Below are 20,444 nucleotides of genomic sequence, written 5' to 3'. Positions count from 1 at the left end.
TGTGTGTGTGTGTGTGTGTGTGTGTGTGTGTGTGTGTGTGTGTGTGTCTTTTACTTTGAGCGTGTGGATGTGTGCCGTACACGTCTTTGCATTGATGATTGGGATGAGAGGAGCAAGAGGTATAATTGTGTAGGTGTCTTGCATGCCTGCCGTTGAGTATACGGGAAGAACTGTTATGTGTGTGTTGATGTCTTTGCAACAACTATGTATGTATCACATGTTAGACATGCTTGTGAATCGAGACAGTGGGAGAATGGGTGGTGGACAAGATGAGAGAGTTGACACTTTCTTCATTCTCTTTTTCCTTTCCTGGCTTCTCTTCCCAGGATATCCTCTGCTTCTCTTTCTGGGGTCTGGGTACAGAGATGTCTATGAGACTTGGAAAGTGAGCCTGAGCCCTAGGTTCAGGATAAGAAGTTAGCTCTGTTAGGTCTTCCCTAGACCACTGATTGATTGGGGTGTGTGTTTGTCTTTAATGAAGGACCTTTCAATAAATTCTTGCTCTAGAGAGGAGCAGTACTTCCTGACCACCTGCCTTTTCTGTCCTTTCTTGTGGGTCAAGACCAATTTTTGCCTTTTATTCAGGCCACTTACATGGATCATCATTTGATACTTCTTTCTGTGTTGGTGTGTGGAAACCATTTGAGATTGCTATTTCCTTTGCTTTTTTATTTAATTTTGAAAGTATCTGGAGGATATGAATGTCTGTGACACTAGCTTACTAAATGGATTTTTCCCTTTCTTTTATTTTCTCCTCTATTCAGCCTAGCCCTTGGCATTCTTCAGAAAAACACTGACTCTTCTGTTCTCTGATTGTAATTAGTCTGAACTTTGAGGTCTGCAAATCCTAAGCTTTAGTTTGTGTTCAGGTCAATTGCATTAGCATTGGTTCCTGTTTGAGGCCTGGTCAAGGGCCAAATTGAGAGTGAATGAGCATTGGGGTAGCATGAGGGAAGGGCCTTGAATTTTTAAGAAATGTAAACCCAGAGGGACTGTTTAACAATTGCCAGATGGCCTCCCTTTGTTCTTTTTTTTTAATAACAATAATAGTAATAACAACAACTAACCTAACACTTTAAGGTTTGTAGAGGTCCTAACATATATTATCTCGTTTGATCCTTATCCTTTCCCATTGGAAAAAGTGGTTTGAAGGTGGTGTGATTTTTGGCCTTCCTGTTACTACATCTCTCCTGTCCAGAGTAAGGGAAATGCAGGGTGGGGGCCCTTGTAGTTGTTGTGGCTCTGGTGACTTGTGTGTAGAGCAGGATGAATAGTCAGAGATACAACGTAGGCTGGGATGAAGAGGATCTCTTTTGGGCCAAAGTTAGCATTACAACAAAAGGAGGCACTCAGAGACTAATGACATGGGAGGTTGAGGAGAGTGTGGCGAACATGTGTGGCAGGTTGTTGCTTAAGGGTAAGTGAGTCAGGTCAGAATTTTCGTGCTTTTGTCTTTTCCAAGACTTGGAGAGTAGCTTATATGCAAAAGTAACCTTTAAAGTAAATTTACAAATATAAAAGCAGAATAGAGTGAGTCTGAGTATATGACTAGGTATCATCTCAGTGGTCATTAAAGGACATTAAAGGATACAAGCAGACTTTTGTCTCAATTTAGTATTGCTCTCTAAAATAATGTTAGCTTTGGATTTTGAAGCATTCAGGTGGATTTATGGTCAGGAACTTCTGAGTTGAAATTATGCCTCATTACTTCCTATCTGTGTAACCCAAGGAAAACCCTTAACTTCTCCCATTTGAACCTCATTTGTAAAATGGGATGGTAGTAGTACCCACTTGAGAGGGGGTTGTGTTGTTAGGCTCAAATGAGATGACGTATAAAGAGCTTTGCAGACCTTAAAATGCTACATAAATGTTAGCTATTAGCCATTATTAGTTGTTAGCTATGAGCCATTACATACAGAGAAGTTACCTATAAGACAGCAAGAAAGTAACTTTTCTTTTATGGCATTGTTTTGGAGACTAGTTAACTGGTATCCAAGAAACTTTCACAGGGGACCTATTTGAGAGACACTCATGTTGTGGGTCTGACTATAGCTGCTGGGACTGGGATCTAGGATTGGAAGCAGCCATCTTGTTCAACCCCCTCATTTAACATAAAATCTCTCAAAGAAATTAAGTCATTTATCCCAGATCACAGAGATAGTGAGCCCCAGAGGAAGGATTTGCACCCAGGTCCTCTGGTTTCAGAGTCAATATGATTTCTGCTCTACCACACTAAATACATAATTTCTTTAGGAGAGATTGTCTTCCATGGATGCCATGTGTGTAATCCGTACCATTGTGGGTTCCTCCCACACCTCTTTTGCATAGCAAATGTGTTTTGGTAGTGTAGTTCTGTGTTGTGCTAATGTAGAAGGAGGGATGGAAGAAAGGAAATAAACATTTGTGTTTTTTTCAATTTTAATATTTTTTGCATTTAATGGTATTTTATTTTTTTCCAACTACATGTGAAGATAGTTTTCAGCATTCATTTTTGTAAGATTTTGAGTTCCAGATTTTTTTCCCTCCCTCTCTTCCCTCTCCCCTCCCCAAGACAGCAAGTAATCTGATACAGGTTTTACGTGTACAACCATATTAAATAGGAAAGAAACATTTGTTAAGTACCTTCTATGTTCCAGACCCTGTGCTAAGTGCTTTTACAAATACTATTTCACGTGATCCTCACAACTCTAGGAGGTAGGTGCTATTATTATCCCTACTTTACAGATAAGGAAACTGAGACAGACAAAGGTTAAGTGAGTTGCACAGTGTTACACCGCTGGTAAGTGTCTGAGGCCTGATTTGAACTCAGGTCTTCCTGACTCCAAGTCCAGTGCTCCATCCATTGTACCACCTCATTTTAGAAAGTAGTAGATAGAGTGCTGGACTTGGAATCAGAACAATATGGATTCAAATTCTGCCTCAGACTCTATTTGTTTGAGCCTGGGTAAGTCATAAACTCTGTGCTTCAGTTTCCTCATCTATAAAATGAGAGAGCTGGACTCAGAGGCTTCTAAGGTCCTTTCTAGCTCTAAATCTGATCTTGTGATCTGTGGTTTAAGTGACTGTGGCCTTTACTGTTTGGGCTGATTTCCAGGAAAATGTTTTAATAAAATGAGTGCTGAGAACTCCCAAGAAGCCTGTGAAAAAGTGTGTGTGTGTGTGTGCGCGTATTTGTGGGGTAGGTTATAGGACAAAATAATTATCTAACCTTGGCCAATCCGTTGATTACATGTGACTTAGTGAAAGTTACCTTTCTTCTCCAAAGCTAGAGGAGGAATGGTTAAGAGCCAAAACCTTGGAGTAAATACTCCTCTGGGAGTAGCACAGTCTGTGTGCTGAGAACCTGAACCTGAATGAGCTTGACGTGGGCCTCTTGGTTTGGTTACAGCGTGTCCGTGGTGGAGACTGGAAAGGCTACACTGGGAAGACGATTACAGATGTGATCAACGTTGGCATTGGAGGTTCTGACTTGGTAAGTTAGTTCCAGAGGTGTTCAAGCCTTTCTTCCCTTTGTTGACTCTTTGGTTGAACCTGACCCCTGTCCTTGGTGGTTCTGTTTGTAGGGTCCTCTGATGGTGACAGAAGCCCTGAAGCCCTACTCCAAAGAAGGTCCTCGTGTTTGGTTTGTCTCCAATATTGATGGTACCCATATTGCCAAGACCCTTGCTGAACTCAACCCGGAAACTTCCCTCTTCATCATTGCCTCAAAGGTATGGTGTAGATACCTTTTCAGGTTGGTTTGAGGAATGACCAAAAAGGGGTTGGCAAAAGTTTGGATTTGATAGAAACAGAAAGAGCATCTAAACAGCTCTGAATACCAAGATGTAAGTGTCCTTTGATTTATGAAACACTGTGTTCTTGAAAACTTGAGCATAAAACACTCTGCTAATAAATCTAATTGTGTTTAAATGCACCAGAAAAGCACTCTGATCAAAGGAACCCTGCAGTGGATTATTTTGTAAAAGTGACAGAATGTTTTGTAAATAAATTGGCTTTTATTTATTTCTTTGATGTAAGACCCTATAAGTGTTGACTTTTCCCTTGTATCTATCTGAGTAGCTCTTAACTTATTTCTGAGTGGATTTATCTACCATAGAGAGTCCTAGGCAACTTCCCTAGAGCAAGGAAATGGCTTTTTTGAAAGATGGTTTTCATTCTGACCTTTGCCTGTGGGAAGAGCACAAACATGCCTTTTTTTCTGGAATGAAATGAGGGTTATTGCCCAAGCTAGACTCTTTAGCATGGCAGGGCCTCTGTAGGAAGCTACAAGTCTAAGGCTCAATGTATGAGGCCATTTGCAGGGGTCCTGTTCTCTGGCTTAGCTGGTGGAGTGAGTAATGGGCTGGGCAAAGGTTTTGGTGGTGTGGATGGTAGAGTATGAATTTGTCCATGAACCAGGAGCTGATCTGTTCCTCATGCCACCTTTCCTACCCATAGCTTGTCAGGTGATTGTTTTCAAAGGGACAGAGAGGGCTTTGCTTAGTTCTAGGATTCAGGTTGATCTTGCTGATACAGGTTTTGACTACATTTGAAGGACCAATGGAGGGATTGTCCTGCTTGGAAGATCTATGACCTTTGAGTTACCCATTGAAGCACATAGCTATATATTTGAAGGGCTGTGAGAACACAAAACTAACCTTTTCTGTCTTATGTCCCAGAATAAGATTTCTAAATGGGTCCCCAATTCTTCTTTCTACTTAACTGGTCTGTTTCTCTTTAAACGTTCTCTCTGATGGCTTACCCTTTCCCAAGCTATAGCTATAGACATACACTGTGACATGCATTGTGGTGTATGGTTGATAGCTATGGACATTGTATATATACTATGATACATGTGTGGATACTGTGGATGGGGCATTTACCACAGCATGTGTGAGAAGCTGATAGCTATGGGTGTGACATGGATCATGTCACTTGTATGTGAGTCTGACAGCTTTGTTTTCTGACCTACAGACATTTACCACCCAGGAGACCATCACCAATGCAGAGACAGCCAAGGAGTGGTTCCTTCAGGCAGCAAAGGATGTAAGTGAGGCACACTCTGGATCATGGCTTAGTTCCTATGGTCATTTGACTTGAATAACTATTTATAAGTCTAGAGTAAATTCTAGAGTCCCCAAAAATTACTGGCATGTAACTACCACCCTGGGAAACCATGTATACACCTGGAGAATGTAGACATACTTGTCACTAGGGGCCCTGAGGGTCTTCTGTCATATCTACTTAGGCTTGGGAGGCACAAGGTGGGAATGTGAAGGCTATGGTAGGGAAATAGTAAATTTCATGGAATCGATACCACCATGGAGGAAGGGGAGTTAGAAAGAGAGGGATAGAGGAAAGGAAGAAAGAAGAGGTGAGGAAGGTTGGGAAGGAGGGAGATGGTTTTGAGGGGATGCCAGGGAAGCTGAAATGACTATTAGGTTAGAGGAGGGGGACCACAGGGTCTGTTTGGAATGAGTCCCCTAATCCCTTGACAGTCTTCCAAATTTGAAGTCTAAAGAGCAGTTAGAAGTGGCCCTTCCCCCTTGGGTTTGATGTGTTTGTTAATTAAATTTCAAAATTTTCTCATTCCCTGCCTCCTGCTGAGTGTCCTCAGTGACTGTTGAACAATGGATAGTTTTCATATTTAAAAAACACTTTTCACTTTAAATGTCTGAGGTAAACCATATTGTATATTTCCTACAACATGTCTTGTGTTAAAAGACCCTGGCCTGAGTGGCCTTGTCCTGAGAGAGACTATTATGTTTGATCTTCCCAAAATTGTATTCACATACATGGTTTCATCCTTTCCTCACAACTGGATAGATGTAGGGCAGCAGTTTGTTATCACCATTTTACAGATGAGGATACTGAGGCTCAAGGAGGTGAGTTCCTTTTCCCACAATCATGCAGTAAGCGAGTCACTGGCAGAACAAGAACAAGAACCCAGGTCTTTTTACCCTCCTCCAGGGTTCTTTCTTTTGCAGTGCACCAAAAAGAAGTATTTGAGAAAAGCTTAGGAAATTCTTTTGTTAACTTTTGTTAATATCTTTGCCGGCTTTGGGCTGAGAATCATTTAGACACCGGGGACAGTCTCACTGAGCCAAGGTCTTGTGGCTTGCCAGCAAGAGTCATACCAAGTCTTTGGCTCATGGGCAGGAAATGGGCTTCTGCAAGATTTTGCAACAGCTGGTGGTGGGGTTGGGTTATTTTTGGACTCTGCTCCCATCACTGTGGACAAGCTGACTGCGTGAGAGATGAAAAAGGAAGAACCTTGAAGAGGAGAGTGTAATCTGGAATTCAGGGTGTTTCAGGTCATCATGGGAGAACAAGAGTATGACGGTGCTTGTGGTACTAGGTTTGAGGTCTAGAAACCTGGGTTCAAGGCCTGCCTCTGCACAAAACACTAAGCTGTGGGATTCTGTGTACCTCATCTCTCAAAGGCTCATTTTCCTTACCTGTAAATCAAGTAGGGTGGCAAGCCCTAAAATCACAATTTCCTGAAAGTTTACTGGTATTTAACTGCAGGTACCCTTTGGCAGACTACCTCCATAACCCTGCCACATCTCTTTGCAGGGATGTTGGGATGATATGGTGAGATCATAGACGCAGAAGTGCCCTTTTTTTGGGCTGGGGTGGGAGGGGTGGGGGGTGGGGGTAGGCCGCAAGAATCAGGGTTAAGTGACTTACCCAGGGTCACATAGACACATAGTAAGTGTCTGAGACTGGATTTGAAGTCGGGTCCTTCTGGCTTCAGGGCTGGTGCTCTATCCCCTGCGCCACCCAGCTGATCCAAAAGAGCCTTTTAATTCCAAAGAGATGTGTATATGTGAATTATTACAATTATTGTCTGCCTTATAGACTTAGTCTAATTCTCTCTTTTTCTTTCTTTTAGCCTTCAGCTGTGGCAAAGCACTTTGTGGCCCTGTCTACCAATGCAGTAAGTATGTTAATTTACACAGCATTTATGTGTTTGCCTTGGTCTTAAACTCCCATGACTTCAAGTTCACACCTGCTGTCTGAGAGGGTGAACCTTCAAGGCCATCTCCTCCTCCTAGGGTTGTTAACCATGTCCCAAGATGGATTCTTAAGTGTCCCCCAATTAGGGACCATTTGAATTAAACCCCTAATACTAAGTTATGTAATGTCAGAACTGAGGGACCTTAGAAACTGTAGGGTTCAACCCCCTTGTTTTGCAGATGGAAACTAAGGCCCAGAGAAAGCAAGTGACATGCTCACAGTCATACTTTTTTTAAAATTAATTTATTTTGATTTATCAACAATCACTTCCATAAACATTTGAGTTTTAAATTTTTATCTGCCTCCCTCCCTACCTCCCTCCCCAAGACTGTGCACAGTCAGATATAGGCTCTACGTGTACATTCCTATTAAACATATTTTCACATTAGTGACGTTGTAAGGAAGAATTGGACTTGAACTTCTTACTTGAAGCTTTCTTACTGTTAGTCTAAGGCTCTTCCATTTTATACTGTGTGTACTCCTCCTTTCTGTTTTTCCCATGTGGTCATAGAATCTTTATTGTTTAATTATGAGAACATAAAAATTTTCTCTGAGAGACATGTTATTGTGGATAGACAACTGTCCTCAGAGTTTGGAAGGCCTGGTTCCATGTCCTACTTTGGACAGTCTTTATGACCCTGGGCACCTTTGTTCACTTCTTAGTGTCCCAGGCAATTCCCTGAGACCAAAACATGTAGAAGAAGTGCTATGGTGTTAGAGAGTTTCCTCCCTGGGATTTCCCTATACTAATAAAATGACAAATCTCATTGGGGGGGGGCAGGGTTTGCTCTTAAGGAATTAAACCTATAAGCAGTCCTATTGGACAGAAATGAGAAATATAATTCCAAAGAAATTATATCTTCCTTGTGTCTTTCCTCCCTATCCCAGGAGTTCTGATAAGAGCCTCCCACCCATAAAGGAAGCACCATTTTCTAATTTTAACTTGGTAATAACTCCCTGACCTCTCTCTTCCTCACCACTGCCATGTTGATATGGCACTATACTTTGCAAAGTTTTTTACAGACATGATCTCATTTAATCCCACAAAATGCCTGTGAGGCAAGTTGGGAAAGGTGGTAGTATCCTTAGTTTACAGAGGAGGAAATTTGAGCTGCTCTCCTGACTCCTCAGCTTGGGCTCCCTATTCCATATTATACTGACTCTGGGAGACAGTTTTGCCATTTATCATTGGCCAGGCTGGTGGTGGATGATGGTGGCAGTGGGAAAATTTCTGACTGTTTTTCTTTTCTCCTCATATCCATTTTCCCATTTTGTGATTTTCAGACTTTGCCTTTCTGTTTTGGCACAAGCCTTGACTTTTCTAGGCTGAATGTGGGGGGATGGGGTGGCAAGCTCTAGAATCACAATTACCTGGAAGTTTAATAATATTTAATTTCAGGTGCCCTTTGGCAGATGACCTATCTCAAGGGAACTCATGGGTATATGTGTGTTTCTGCATAGAGTAATTGCTGATCACATATAATTAAAATACCTGATTTTTTTTTCTCACACTATTTAGCCTAAAGTTCAAGAGTTTGGAATCGACACTCAAAATATGTTTGAATTCTGGGATGTAAGTAAAACTTTATCTGTGCTCTGTGCTGTGTCTTGCAGTTTCTTGGCTACTATAAATCACTGAATTTTTTTTTTTTTTTGTTTTGGTTAGGCAGTAGGGTTGAGTGACTTGCCCCAGGGTCACACAGCTAGTAAGTATTGTGTGTCTGAGGCCTGATTTGAACTCAGGTCTTCCTGAATCCAGGGCTGGTGCTCTATCCACTGCGCCCACCTAGCTGCCCCTAAATCACTGAATTTTAAGCAGTCACTGGTGGAGCGAGGAGTGAAGCATATGGGTGAAATAAGTTTTGGAAACCATTCTTTTCACAAATGTTTATTAAACATTTTTCCTGTATGTAGAGAGAGCACTGTGCTAGACACTGGAAAAGATATGGTTTAGGCTCATAGGATCATAACTCTAGAGCTGAGATGGCGTTGAGAAGTTGTCTGGGTCAACCCTGTCATTTTGTAGAGAGCAGACTGAGGCCCAGAGAGTAGAAGTGTCACACACTGGTTAAGTAGCAAAGTCTCCACTCAGGCTCCTTTGATTCTAAGTTGAGTGCTTTTTCCATTGTGCTGTATGGTCCCTAGGTAAGACTGTCCATGTCTTTGTGGTGCTTATAGTTAAGTTCACTGGGGGAATCAGGAATGACTGCAGCAGAATAACATGGAAAGAGTGGGCTGACTGGGACTGGAGAACCTTGATTCAGCTTCCATCTTCAGGGTATTACTAGCTATGTGAACTTGTCCAGTCACTTAACTTTATTCTTTCAGCCCCAGCTTCTTCAGGCATAAAATAAGAGGGTTAGATTAGGTGACATCTGAGGTCCAATTTCAGTTCTAGATCAATAAATCAGCAAGCATTTATTAAATGCCTACTGTATGCCAGGCACTGTGCTAGGCACTTAGAGGACACAAAGACAAAATCAAAACATTCCCTGCTCTCAAGGAGCTTAGATTGCAATTGGGAGACAACATGCAAATCTCTGTTTATGTTTGTGTGTGTATGTGTATGTATATATGCATATAAAACACATACAGAACAGATACAGGGTAACCATGGGGCAAGCACTAGCAGCTAGGGGTGACCAGGAAAGGCCTCATTAGCTTGAACTGAATCCTGAAAGAAATTAGGAATTTAGAGAGGCGAAGGTGAGAAAGGAGAGTTTTCTAGGTCTAGGGGAACACCATGTGCAAAGGCACAAAGATGAGATGAAATGTTCTATTTGAGAAACAGGAAGATGACCAATATGACTGGACTGTAGTTTGTGGAGGAAAGTAACATGTCACGAGTCTGGAAACACAGAATGAAACCAAGTTGTAAAAAACTTTAAGTGTCGAACACAGGATTTGATATTTTATCTTAGAAGTGGTGGAGAGCCATTGGAATCTGTTGAGTAATGGGGCAGGAGAGTAACATGATCAGCCCTCTGCTTAAAAAAAATCACTTTGCGGGGCAGCTAGGTGGCATAGTGGATAGAGCTCTGGCCTTGGAGTCAGGGGGACCTGAGTTCAAATCCAACCTCAGACACTTGACATTTACTAGCTGTGTTGACTCTGGGCAAGTTACTTAACCCCGATTGCCTCACCAAAAAAAAAAAATAATAAAGAAAAGAAAAGAAATCACTTTGCCAGCTGTGTGGAGGATAGATTGGAGTGGGGCATGATTTGAGACTGGGAGATCAATTACAAGGCGATTGTTATACCAGGTGAGAGGTGATGAGGGTTTGAACTAGGGTGGTGGCCTATGGGAGAAAAGGAAGTGTATAGGACACATGTTCTGAAGGTAGAAATGACAAAATTTGGCAACTGATTGGAGTGTGATGAGTGAAAATGAGGAATCAGGGATGACACAGGTTGTGAACCAGAGTGATTGGGAGGATGGACAAAGACTGGGAAGTTTGAAGGAGAGGAGTTTTGGGAGGAAAACGTGTTTTGGACATATTAAGCTTGAGATTCCTCTAGCATATCCAGTTTGAAATGTCCAGTGGGCAGTTGGTAAAGTGGGATTGGAGCTGAAAGGGAGACTAGGGCCCTGTGTAGAAGATATCCTACATAGAGAGGTTACTTAAACCCAGGGAGCTAATGGCATCCAATGAGGTCACCAAGATAGAAAAGAGAAGAAAGCCTGGAGCAAAGCTTTGGGGTACACCCATAGTTAGTGGGCATGATATAGGTGAATATGCAACCAAGAAATCTGAGAAGGGGCCATCAGAAGGGGAATCAAGAAGGAGCAAGGCAGCAAGAAAGGAACCAGTTGATGGGGAAAGATAAGAGATGGAGGAGGAGTGCGAGTGGGGGTAACTAGAGAAACATGAGGGAATGGGATCTGTGATCAGAAAATTATGATAAATACATTAGAGAGGTGCAAAAACAAAATCTGTGTGACATTCACGGCCGAAGGTGTCATTACCAACAGTGGGGAGGAAATTCTTACTTTCATTTGTCAGTGTGATTGTACAGGCTAGAGAAGGTTCCTAGATCAGCAATTTGGGGAAGCATGTGAAGACCCAGAAATGCAGAAAGCTGCCAAAGGCCTTTTGTAGAAGGTCAGAAGTCAAAACTTGCCGTGGAACCACTGGTGACAGCTGCCATGTAATTAGAGCTCCTCCTCCACTTGCTTCCTATCACTATCCCCTTGCTGGGAGCAAGCACTGTCTCAGTTATTCTCAGCACTGACATTTCTTTTCAGGTTGTGTGAACCTCAGAGTGTGGAAAGGTCAGCAGGGTGGAAGGCTTGGACCAAGGGCTGCAGTGGCTTTGGGGAGCTTCTAGCAGACCCTTGGTTGATTGTGCCCACATTTGGATGTAAAGCCACAGGACTGGCCAGTGCTTTAGTTTATCTGAGGTTGGCTTGGCATTGGGCCTGAGACTTCAAATGGCTCAAAAGAACAAGAGTTGAAATTGGCTGCTGTAGTCTTACCTGCCCTGCCAGCTCCTGCCTCTGAAGGGACATACTTTGTTCATACCTGCAAGGAGATTATTCTTCATTTCAGTTATTCTTACCTAATTCTCTGCTTGTTCCCTGTACATGTAACATGTGTCTTTGGGGAGGTATTTATAGGCACCCTTTGGTGAAGAAGATGTGGTGGCTTTCTTGGAGCTATTTTGGAAACATTATCTGGAACTGGTCTGACAAGGGATAGAATCTAAGTAGAATGCAGTCATGGCCTTTTGGTTCCATCCCTGAAACACTCATTTAGGGATGTTCATGTTCTATTTGATGCTGTCCCAAGATGGGAAAGATGGCAGATAACTTGTTTCAGGATCTGATACACCTAGAGTAACTTTCTTGTAGGTTCCTTCAAAGTATGTACCCTTCAGAGGGCTAGTGATTTTTGGGTATAGTCCACAATACCTCACATTTTGTATAGCCTTTTAAGGTGGACAGAAAGGCTTTCCTCACAATAGCCTTTAGAAGGAGGTAAGATGCAAGTATTTGTAACCCCATTTTACAGATGAGGAATCTAAGGCTCAGAAAGATTAATACAGCTGGCAAGTGGTTGAACTGGACTTAAAATCTTGTTTTTAAGTTTTAAGTCCTAGTGCTTCTTACCTTGTGCAGAGTATGTTCAGTACTCTCTAGAACAGATAAACAAAACCCCCTCCCAAGGGCATAGCAGATGAGATCTCTTTGTCCTGGTTTTTTGCTAATATTGATCCTGTTTTTCCTAGTGGGTTGGTGGACGTTACTCGTTGTGGTCAGCTATTGGCCTTTCCATCGCCCTGCATGTTGGTATGTATCAAGTCTGGGGCAGGCCCCTGGCATTCTAGCCCCATGGTTAGGATGGTCATGGTACTCCTGTTTGGGCCTGGACTGATTTCTCTTTTTTTTCCCCCCACGTAGTATGTGAACCTTCCTGACTTTATGGTCAGGAGCTCTAGTTTTCCCTCTGGCATGTGCTAGACTTGAACACTGTAGCCCAAGTAATAATATTGCTTGTTTCCCTGTGCACTTCCTCATTTAAACTGCATTAAATTAGCCTTTTGCTACAGAGTATGGCTGGCAAGGGGAGTGATCCCTGGATGGGGGGCAGTAATTCACCAATGTTACTTGGATATTCCTGGGTTCCTTTTATCCTAAGAATCCAAAAAGAGGCATTTTCCTCTTTGGTTTAGTCCAGCCCCTTTCATAATGCCAAGAGACCAAATATATCCCCAAGGGTTTGGAATAACTCAGAATGCAACTATTTCTCAGAAGCTTTTGACTTTGATTTCCTGGGAGGGATAAAAACCAGGACCCTCCTGCTTTTTGGGAGAGACAAGGAGGTAAGAATACTCCTTGCTTAGGAAGTTTTTGTTTCTTAGGTTTTGATAACTTTGAACAGCTGTTATCAGGGGCTCACTGGATGGTAAGTAGCCTCGGTAACATTTGCGCCATTCCTGCCCTTATCCAAAGTGGGTATTTTATGATGAGTGGGAAAGTTCTAATAGCCTCCAGTGGTATATAAAGAGGCTTGTTTATTTCCCTTCAGTAAATGGCTGTTGGCTTCTCTTACTAAGGTCCCAGGCTTTGTTCCTAAGACCAGCCCTACCAGGCCGTGTTTCCTCTTGTATTTGCAGTTGATTGGCTTATTGACTAAATGGACTGTGAGCTCTGTATTTCTTGTCTTGTCAAAGGAGGGGGAGGAACTAAGTGATGGTGGGGAGGTCATGCTTGTTTTTGGGAGGCCAGAGTAAGAGATCATGCTTGTTTTTTTGTCTTCTATCCTACATCTTATTAAAGGACAATCACTTCCTCACCACCCCACTGGAGAAGAATGCCCCTGTGCTGCTTGCCATGCTAGGCATCTGGTACATTAACTGTTTTGGATGTGAGACCCAGGCCCTGCTGCCCTATGACCAATATATGCACCGCTTTGCTGCCTACTTCCAGCAGGTACAGAGATTGATTGCCTTCTACTTCACCATATCCCTCTCATGAGTTCATGGCTTGTGTCACCTCTCACAGGGGGAAGTGGTAAGCCTAGCTTAAGGGTAAGGACAGATAGCTTGAGGTTTCTTTCCTATCCAACTTTCTTCTATCCTATCCTTTGGGGACCTTTTGCTATCACCAAAAGGGGAAATTTCTCATCCAGAGATGACCCTCCAGGCGCTGCCTTTTTCTCCTTTCTCCAGGGGCTACCCACTCACCCTTTCTACCAGTTGAGCCTTGTTCCTGGTGACAGTGATCCCTAAATTCTGTCAGCTGAAGTGCTGCTGTTGTTCAGTTGAGATTTTGATTGGGAAACTGGTTGGCTCAATTTAGCTTCTCCCCATTGCTGGGAACATAGTTCAAAGCCAGGCCTGTGTCCTTGGTTCAAGGCGCGCACGCGTGCGTGCGAGCGTTCGTGTGTGTGTGTGTAGATGTGTATATGTGCATTTATGAGGCTACAGGGAGAGATGTTATTTTGGTATGAGTAATGAGAAGTCTTCAAGACTTTGGCCATAGCTTCAATGGGGGATGAGTGTAGCTGGGAAATCAAAGTTTTTTTTCTTACTTTCTGTTATAGGGTGACATGGAGTCTAATGGGAAGTACATCACCAAGTCAGGAGCCCGGGTTGACTACAGTACAGGCCCCATTGTGTGGGGAGAGCCAGGGACCAATGGACAACATGCTTTCTACCAGCTTATTCACCAGGGTATGGGATATTTGGGGGGCTCTGCTGCAAGACTAAGTGCTTATAGAACCGAAATTGCAGATGGGCCAGGGCTTGTGGGGCATTCTGCTTATAGGTAGAAAGTTGCACATTTAGGCCTGATGTGTGGAGAAACTTTACAGTAGTAAATTATCCCAAAGAGTTGCTTTCCTGCTCAAGCTTCTTCAGTGGCTCCCTTTTGTCTCTAGAAAAAGGTATTTAATCCTCTGGCGTTAAAGCCTTTCATACAAACTCTCACTCCAGCCTTGCCTTCTAGACTGGTTTCATGTTTCTCCTCTTCACAGAGTCTACATTCTGGTCATTCTTGCCTCCTTCTCTGTTTGTTCCTTGTACTTGGCACTCCTTTTCCTGGTGGTGTGCCTTTGTACAAGCTTTGTGTTCCTCTATGTCTGCAATGTTCTCTCTCTTCACCTTTGCCTCTTGGCATCCTTAGGTCCTTTCAAGATGCTGCTCAAGTTCCATTTCTCCATGAGGTCTTTTCCGGCTCTCCTTCCCTCCTGCTACCCTGAAGTTACTTTGTATTTTGTTTGTCTTTTACCTGTTTGTGTACTTGTCCTTGTTTTCTCCCTCTGGGGTAATAGTAACATAAAATTATGGAGGCTAGAGATTGCCCGGCATCCAACATACTGTCAACACTTTATAAATGCTTGCTGAATTGAATTGAAAGTTGGAAAGGTTAGGAGATGTACTGGGCTCCCTCCTTCTCAAGCTCTTCAAGCAAAGCTGGGATAACCACTTGGCAGGAATCAGGTGGAGAGCAGTGTTGTTTAGATCCTTTGAGATCTGTGGTTCTTGGCTATTCTCATTTTGTTTTGGAGGAAGGGAGTGTTTCTCCTTTGAGGTGGAGTGTGGGGAACTGAACCACCCTCATCCTCTCCCTCTAGGTACCCGGATGATTCCTTGTGACTTTCTCATCCCCGTGCAGACACAGAATCCAATCCGGAATGGTCTTCATCACAAGGTATAGTGCACAAAAGCAAACCCACACCCAGTGGAGCTCATTAGGTCCAAATTGGGTTCGGGAGATGGAAAGAAATCTGGCTCTTTCAATTTTACCCATAGAATTTGGCTTCAAATTAAAATCCTTAAGGAAAGGGATTGTCTCATTTTCATCCTCATATTTTCTCTCCCTGATGCCTGACACAGTGATCTCTATATAGAAACTGCTTAATAAAAAGTTTGTTCAATTGAATGTGGCCCAGCTCCTCCAAACTCCACTCTCCTTTGTCGTTTGGGAATCAGCTTGCAGGTAGCAAATATAGAAACCTCTGCCTATATACTTAAAATCTAAAAGCCTTTGGAAACTCTTGCTTCCCTCCTAGTAACACTTCTGCCACTGTGAGTCTCTCCTGTTCCAGTATGTACATTTCCTATTCTCTTGGGGAGGAAGTTGCAATGTGGGTTCCATTGCTCCTTCCCCTAGATTCTATTAGCCAACTTTCTAGCTCAGACTGAGGCCCTGATGAAAGGGAAGACAGCAGAGGAGGCACACAAGGAACTGGAGGCTGCGGGCAAGAGCGGTGATGCCCTGAAGAAGCTGCTGCCTCATAAGGTTTGGGGGTGAGGGGCTGGTAGGATGGGCTTTGGGAATGAGACTAGTCTGGGTTTTATCAGGGCTAGCATTACAGTCTGCACCGCTGACTGAGACCTCATCGCTTAAGTTGGGAGGCTCTGTTCTCACCATCAATGTAGCCTCCATGATCAGTGTCTGGGTCCCCAGCTGACTACTTCTTGTCCAAACAGGCTGTGGCTCAGCACTGCTTTTTTTGTGGTAGCTGCAGGTCTCCTTTACCCCTTTTGTTTTGTTACTCAGAGATTCATAGGCAGTGAGGTGGGTTAAGCTAGTGATGCTGCTCTTATGGCTTTGGGTTACCATGAACATCTCTGGGTTGTAGCCAGGATCAGAATCTGAGCATCAGATCATGTGGTTTTTTACTTTGTTCTTTTCCTTGGGAATGTTTCAGAATTCATCAGTGTTGTGGTTTTTTTTTTCTTCTCTAAAGGTCTTTGAGGGAAATCGTCCTACTAATTCCATTGTCTTCACAAAGCTCACTCCTTTCATTCTTGGAGCCTTGATTGGTGAGGAAAGGCAGGAGGGACATGTGACCTTGGGCTGGGTGGGACTGGCACATCATCTAACTGTCTTTCTGTTCTCTCCACAGCCATGTATGAGCATAAGATCTTTGTTCAGGGTGTTGTCTGGGATGTCAACAGTTATGATCAGTGGGGGTGAGTGTCTCTCTCTGGGTTGTTTCTGGCCTGCAAAGTGGTGGGATATGTGTCTGGGGGCCCATGACATGATTTATTCATTATATTTACTGTAGAGTCATTCCCAGTACATACTGGGTGGTCATTTTTTGTCACCATATCATTTTGAGAAATTCTTTTTTGTCTTCCAATCTAACCTTTATAGGAAACAAGCATTTCCTTCCATTTAAAATAACTTTGTCTCCAGCTGTCCAGATGTCCAACATCATCCCCTTATACCTACCTCCCCTCTACCCCAAGTGAGGGGCAAGGCCAGAGATTTCACTGGTTTCAGGGTTTCTGTGATGGGTGGGGCTTAGTTACCTCTTTGTCAGTATTGATATTTTAAAAAAAAATATTTTCTTACTTCTTTCCTTCAATGTTTGGCCTACAGAGTGGAACTGGGAAAGCAGCTGGCCAAGAAAATTGAGCCTGAGCTGGACTCTGATAAACCTGTGACCTCTCATGATGCCTCCACCAATGGGCTGATCAGCTTTATCAAGCAGCACCGGGCCTAAGTCATGAAGCAGATGCCTGTTCCCCCAGTGACCCAGTCTCTTGTATTGTGATCTCATCTGTGTTGTAGTGACCACGTGGTTTATTCCTGCCCTGTCACAAAGAGATCCACTTGTCTTCCCTTAAGGCAGGCTACTTTCTCCTCGTCAGGAAAACAAGTCCCATCTCATGAGACCAGTTCAATTAGTGGGTTTTTAATTTTTTGGTCCTCAGTGTCACATGCTAACTCACACCATCTTTCCTTTGCACTGATACAAGTGTTCAGCCTTTCCACAATTTTCAGAGCCAATCTGAAAAATAAAAATGGCTAGCAAGGTTGTGTGGTTGCTTTCTTGCTCCGGCTTGGGGGTGGTGTCATCACATTCTCCTTGTTCCACAAATCATCACATTCTCCTTGTTCCACAAAGAGATTAACAGCTGCGGACTGTTGAATCATTTTGCCAAAGCAGAGACAAAGCTATTACTAATTCCTATAGCCCTTATCGTTTCCTTTGTCCCAGTTGTGTTATTTAGCCCAGGGATCATTCTTTGTCCACCTGACCTCTGCCATTGCTTCTCCTGAGGAAAAGATATTTATATTCATTGTGTTAGCTTCTGCTTCCATTCCTTAAATTCATAAAGTATATGCTATCCTAGGTCCTGGGAGTTCAAAGACAAAAAAAGAAAGCCTCTGCCTTCAAGGAGCTTACATTCTTTGGTGGGGATAGGGGGTGGGAGGCTGGTACAAGCACAGAGATTTTATTCAAAGTAATAGTGGGAGGGTGGTGGTGGAAAGGCATAACTGACAGAATCAGTTGAGACATTTTATAGAAGAGAGTGCTTGAGCTCAGTTTGAATCACAACAAACATTTAAGTGCCTACCACATGTTAGGTTCTCTGCCCTTAAGAAACTGAACGTTTCATAGGAAGTAGGAAATCCAAAAGAGGTACAAGTTGTCTTTTTTAGGCCTTGGGGGAGGGCAGTTGTTGCAAAGGCAGAGGACAGAGGTGACTGGAATGCAACCTGAAAGACCATACCCAATACAAAATCAGATTGCAAACAGCTTTAGATGCCAAACAAGGATTTGTGTCTGATCCTAGACAACAGGGAGCCCCTGAGGTTTCTTTTATCAGGGCATGACTTGGTCAGACTTGTGCGGGAGGAATATAGATTAGGCAGTTATGTAGACTATGGATTGCAAATTGAGGTGCCTGAAAGGTGGGACACGATTACTTAGCACTTGCAGCAGTGCTGTGGAGTAGTAATGGTGCATGAGTGGACAGAAGAGGCTGGGGGTGATGTATGACTACAAGGCTGCAAAGGACTGGAAGCTTCGTGATACTTTTTTTTGGCTAGGCAATGAAGCTGTGTCGTGCCCAAGGTCACAGCTAGTGAGCGTTAAGGCTGCATTTGAACTCGGGTCCTCCTGAGTCCGGGCCGGTGCTCTTGGCGCCACCGAGTTGCCCTTTGTGATACTTTAAATAGAAAGAGAAGGGTATGGGCAGCCGCTGATAAGCAAATAACTGAGAAAAGGCGGAACGGCTCGGGGCGCTCGTTTCAGGAAGTGCAGCACCCTCGGCATGAGAGCACCCCGCCCCTCGAGAAAGGGGGATGTGAGTTGAGGGGGCGCCAAGGGAGTGGCACTTGGGTTCCCGGGACAGCAGAGGGTCTGGCCCGGCTAGGGCTACGATCCCCTTCCATCTCCTGGAAGTTTTGACTGCGGTGGGAGTTGGGGGGGAGGAGGCAGGGAACCATGGTGATGATGTATCCAGCTCCTGGAGCCTCGGTAGCTCCGTTAGGCTGGGTTACAGGTCATGCCGGCACCTCCTCTCGTTCACTCTTCGGGATTGGCCGAGACCCGGAAAAGTTTGTCCCTTGCCGGAGTCGGTAGTTGGCGCGTGCGCATAGAGTACCGCCGTTGTAATGGCGGCTGCTGCCACGCCAGTGCTGCTGGGTCTTCGAGACGCCGAGATGAGGGGCAACTTTGAGGAATCCCAGGATGGAGCTTGGGCTGTCAATAAAATGGGCGGCGTCCCGGTGAGGTGGGGTCAGGGTTGCTGAGGTTAAAGCGACACCAGGGCCTGTGGGGATGCGGGGTCGGGTCTGGACTGTGGGCGGAGAGCGCCGCCCACCCAGAACGTGGCCTAACCGCGGGGCCGCGGCCTCTCTTTCCCAGGATAGCCTGCCCGAGGTCCCCGCCCCCCGGCCGGGCTGCGGGCGCTGCGGGGCCGCGATGGCGCACGTCGTCCAGGTATACTGCCCCCTGGAAGGCTCCCCTCACCACCGGCTGCTGCACGTGTTTGCCTGTGTCCACTCGGATTGCGTGGGGCAGCGGTGTAGGTGCGTGAGTGAGTGTCCATTTAGCCCCTGGCTCTCCCCTCACCATTCTGCCACCTCCTCCCCCTTTAATTCGTACTTTTCTACCTTTTCATTCTCCTGTACTCTTCTTCTTCCTTCTCTCCCTCTCCTTTTCCTTCTTCACCCCTCACTTCTCTCTCGGAGGTGTCCTCTGCCGCTTGTTCCTCTCCTTGTCTTCGAAGGTGTTGACCGGGTAGTCACTTTCCTCTGGGTCTCTCTTATGTTTTTCCAAAGCTGGAAGGTGTTTCGCTCCCAGTTTTTGCAGATGCAAGAAGAGTACGTACAGGGTTCCAAACTAAAGCAGGTATGTATATTTTACATCTTTAAACTGCATGCCGAGTACATTGTTTAAGCTGCAACCTCTAGTTTAGTTCTCCATAGGGTCTTCAGTTTACCGAGTTGTAAGAACTAATTACTTACTTTTTTTTTCGTTTAAAAAACAAAATTTGTTTTAAAGAAGTAGGCTAACACCGGATTTGCAGTCAGATGACGTGGATACAAATTCTGACTGTTAATTTACCACCTGTGTACCTTGATCTCTTTACAAGGTATACCATCATTTTCCTCATTTGTAAAATGAATTTGGACAAGATGATTTCTAAAGTTTCTTCCAGGTCTGAACCTAACTCTCCTATGACCTTAAATGCAAAAGTGGATCAAAAGGTCAAAAAGTGGTTTAATAACCCAGTTGGTAGAAATAAAGATAAAATAGGTTTTACAAAATACTTTCCTTGAGACAGCTTTGTGATGCAGGTAGTGCAAGTATTAGTTATTCTCATTTTACAAATGAAACTGAATCTTAAAGAATGTGATTTAGCCAGGTTCATGTGGCAAGTGTTATATTTAAAACTCAGATTTCTGCATTTAAGACTAGTTTTCTTTCTTTTATGTTATACTGACCATATTCAATTTGAACAAGCATTTCAGAGAATCACAGAATTTTGAGATTTGGCTGGGACTTCTGAAGCTATATCTAATCCAAACCATCCTTTTTTTTTTCAGTTGTTTTCAAACAAAAAAAATTTTTTTTGAATGATGAAGTTAACATATTAGATAAAACAAACAGTTCTTTACATAAAAAGCAAATATATATATATAAATCAAACTACAAATACCTACTGCTTATAGCTATCCTTCCCCCCCCCCCCCC

At 43.7% G+C, this 20,444-nt stretch overlaps 2 protein-coding genes across 3 annotated transcripts in view; both read left to right on the top strand.

The window, feature by feature from the left end:
• The window catches only part of LOC114047017 (glucose-6-phosphate isomerase), a 28,587-nt gene extending 11,313 nt beyond the window's left edge, over positions 1–17,274 (top strand). The window contains exons 5-18 of the mRNA XM_027867662.1: positions 3,389–3,472; positions 3,564–3,710; positions 4,954–5,025; positions 6,875–6,919; positions 8,519–8,572; positions 12,229–12,289; positions 12,862–12,905; positions 13,280–13,432; positions 14,046–14,175; positions 15,078–15,154; positions 15,617–15,745; positions 16,197–16,272; positions 16,356–16,422; positions 16,835–17,274. Of these exons, the coding sequence (XP_027723463.1) occupies positions 3,389–3,472; positions 3,564–3,710; positions 4,954–5,025; positions 6,875–6,919; positions 8,519–8,572; positions 12,229–12,289; positions 12,862–12,905; positions 13,280–13,432; positions 14,046–14,175; positions 15,078–15,154; positions 15,617–15,745; positions 16,197–16,272; positions 16,356–16,422; positions 16,835–16,958 (1,263 nt within the window). The 3' untranslated portion in view covers positions 16,959–17,274. The remainder of the gene's footprint in view (positions 1–3,388; positions 3,473–3,563; positions 3,711–4,953; positions 5,026–6,874; positions 6,920–8,518; positions 8,573–12,228; positions 12,290–12,861; positions 12,906–13,279; positions 13,433–14,045; positions 14,176–15,077; positions 15,155–15,616; positions 15,746–16,196; positions 16,273–16,355; positions 16,423–16,834) is intronic.
• A 1,557-nt stretch (positions 17,275–18,831) lies between these two features.
• The window catches only part of LOC114047315 (programmed cell death protein 2-like), a 9,842-nt gene continuing 8,229 nt past the window's right edge, over positions 18,832–20,444 (top strand). Inside the window, exons 1-3 of one of the 2 annotated variants that reach the window (XM_027868088.1) lie at positions 18,832–18,973; positions 19,113–19,276; positions 19,529–19,598. In XM_027868088.1, coding sequence (XP_027723889.1) covers positions 18,860–18,973; positions 19,113–19,276; positions 19,529–19,598 — 348 coding nt within the window. In that variant the 5' untranslated portion in view covers positions 18,832–18,859. The remainder of the gene's footprint in view (positions 18,974–19,112; positions 19,277–19,528; positions 19,599–20,444) is intronic. The other variant, XM_027868089.1, reaches the window with a different exon arrangement.

The sequence above is a fragment of the Vombatus ursinus genome, unplaced genomic scaffold, assembly GCF_900497805.2.
Source record: "Vombatus ursinus unplaced genomic scaffold, bare-nosed wombat genome assembly UNPS02014786.1, whole genome shotgun sequence".
NCBI lineage: Eukaryota > Metazoa > Chordata > Mammalia > Diprotodontia > Vombatidae > Vombatus > Vombatus ursinus.
Note: the sequence above shows the minus strand (reverse complement) of the source record. Positions and strands in the feature narration are given on the sequence as shown.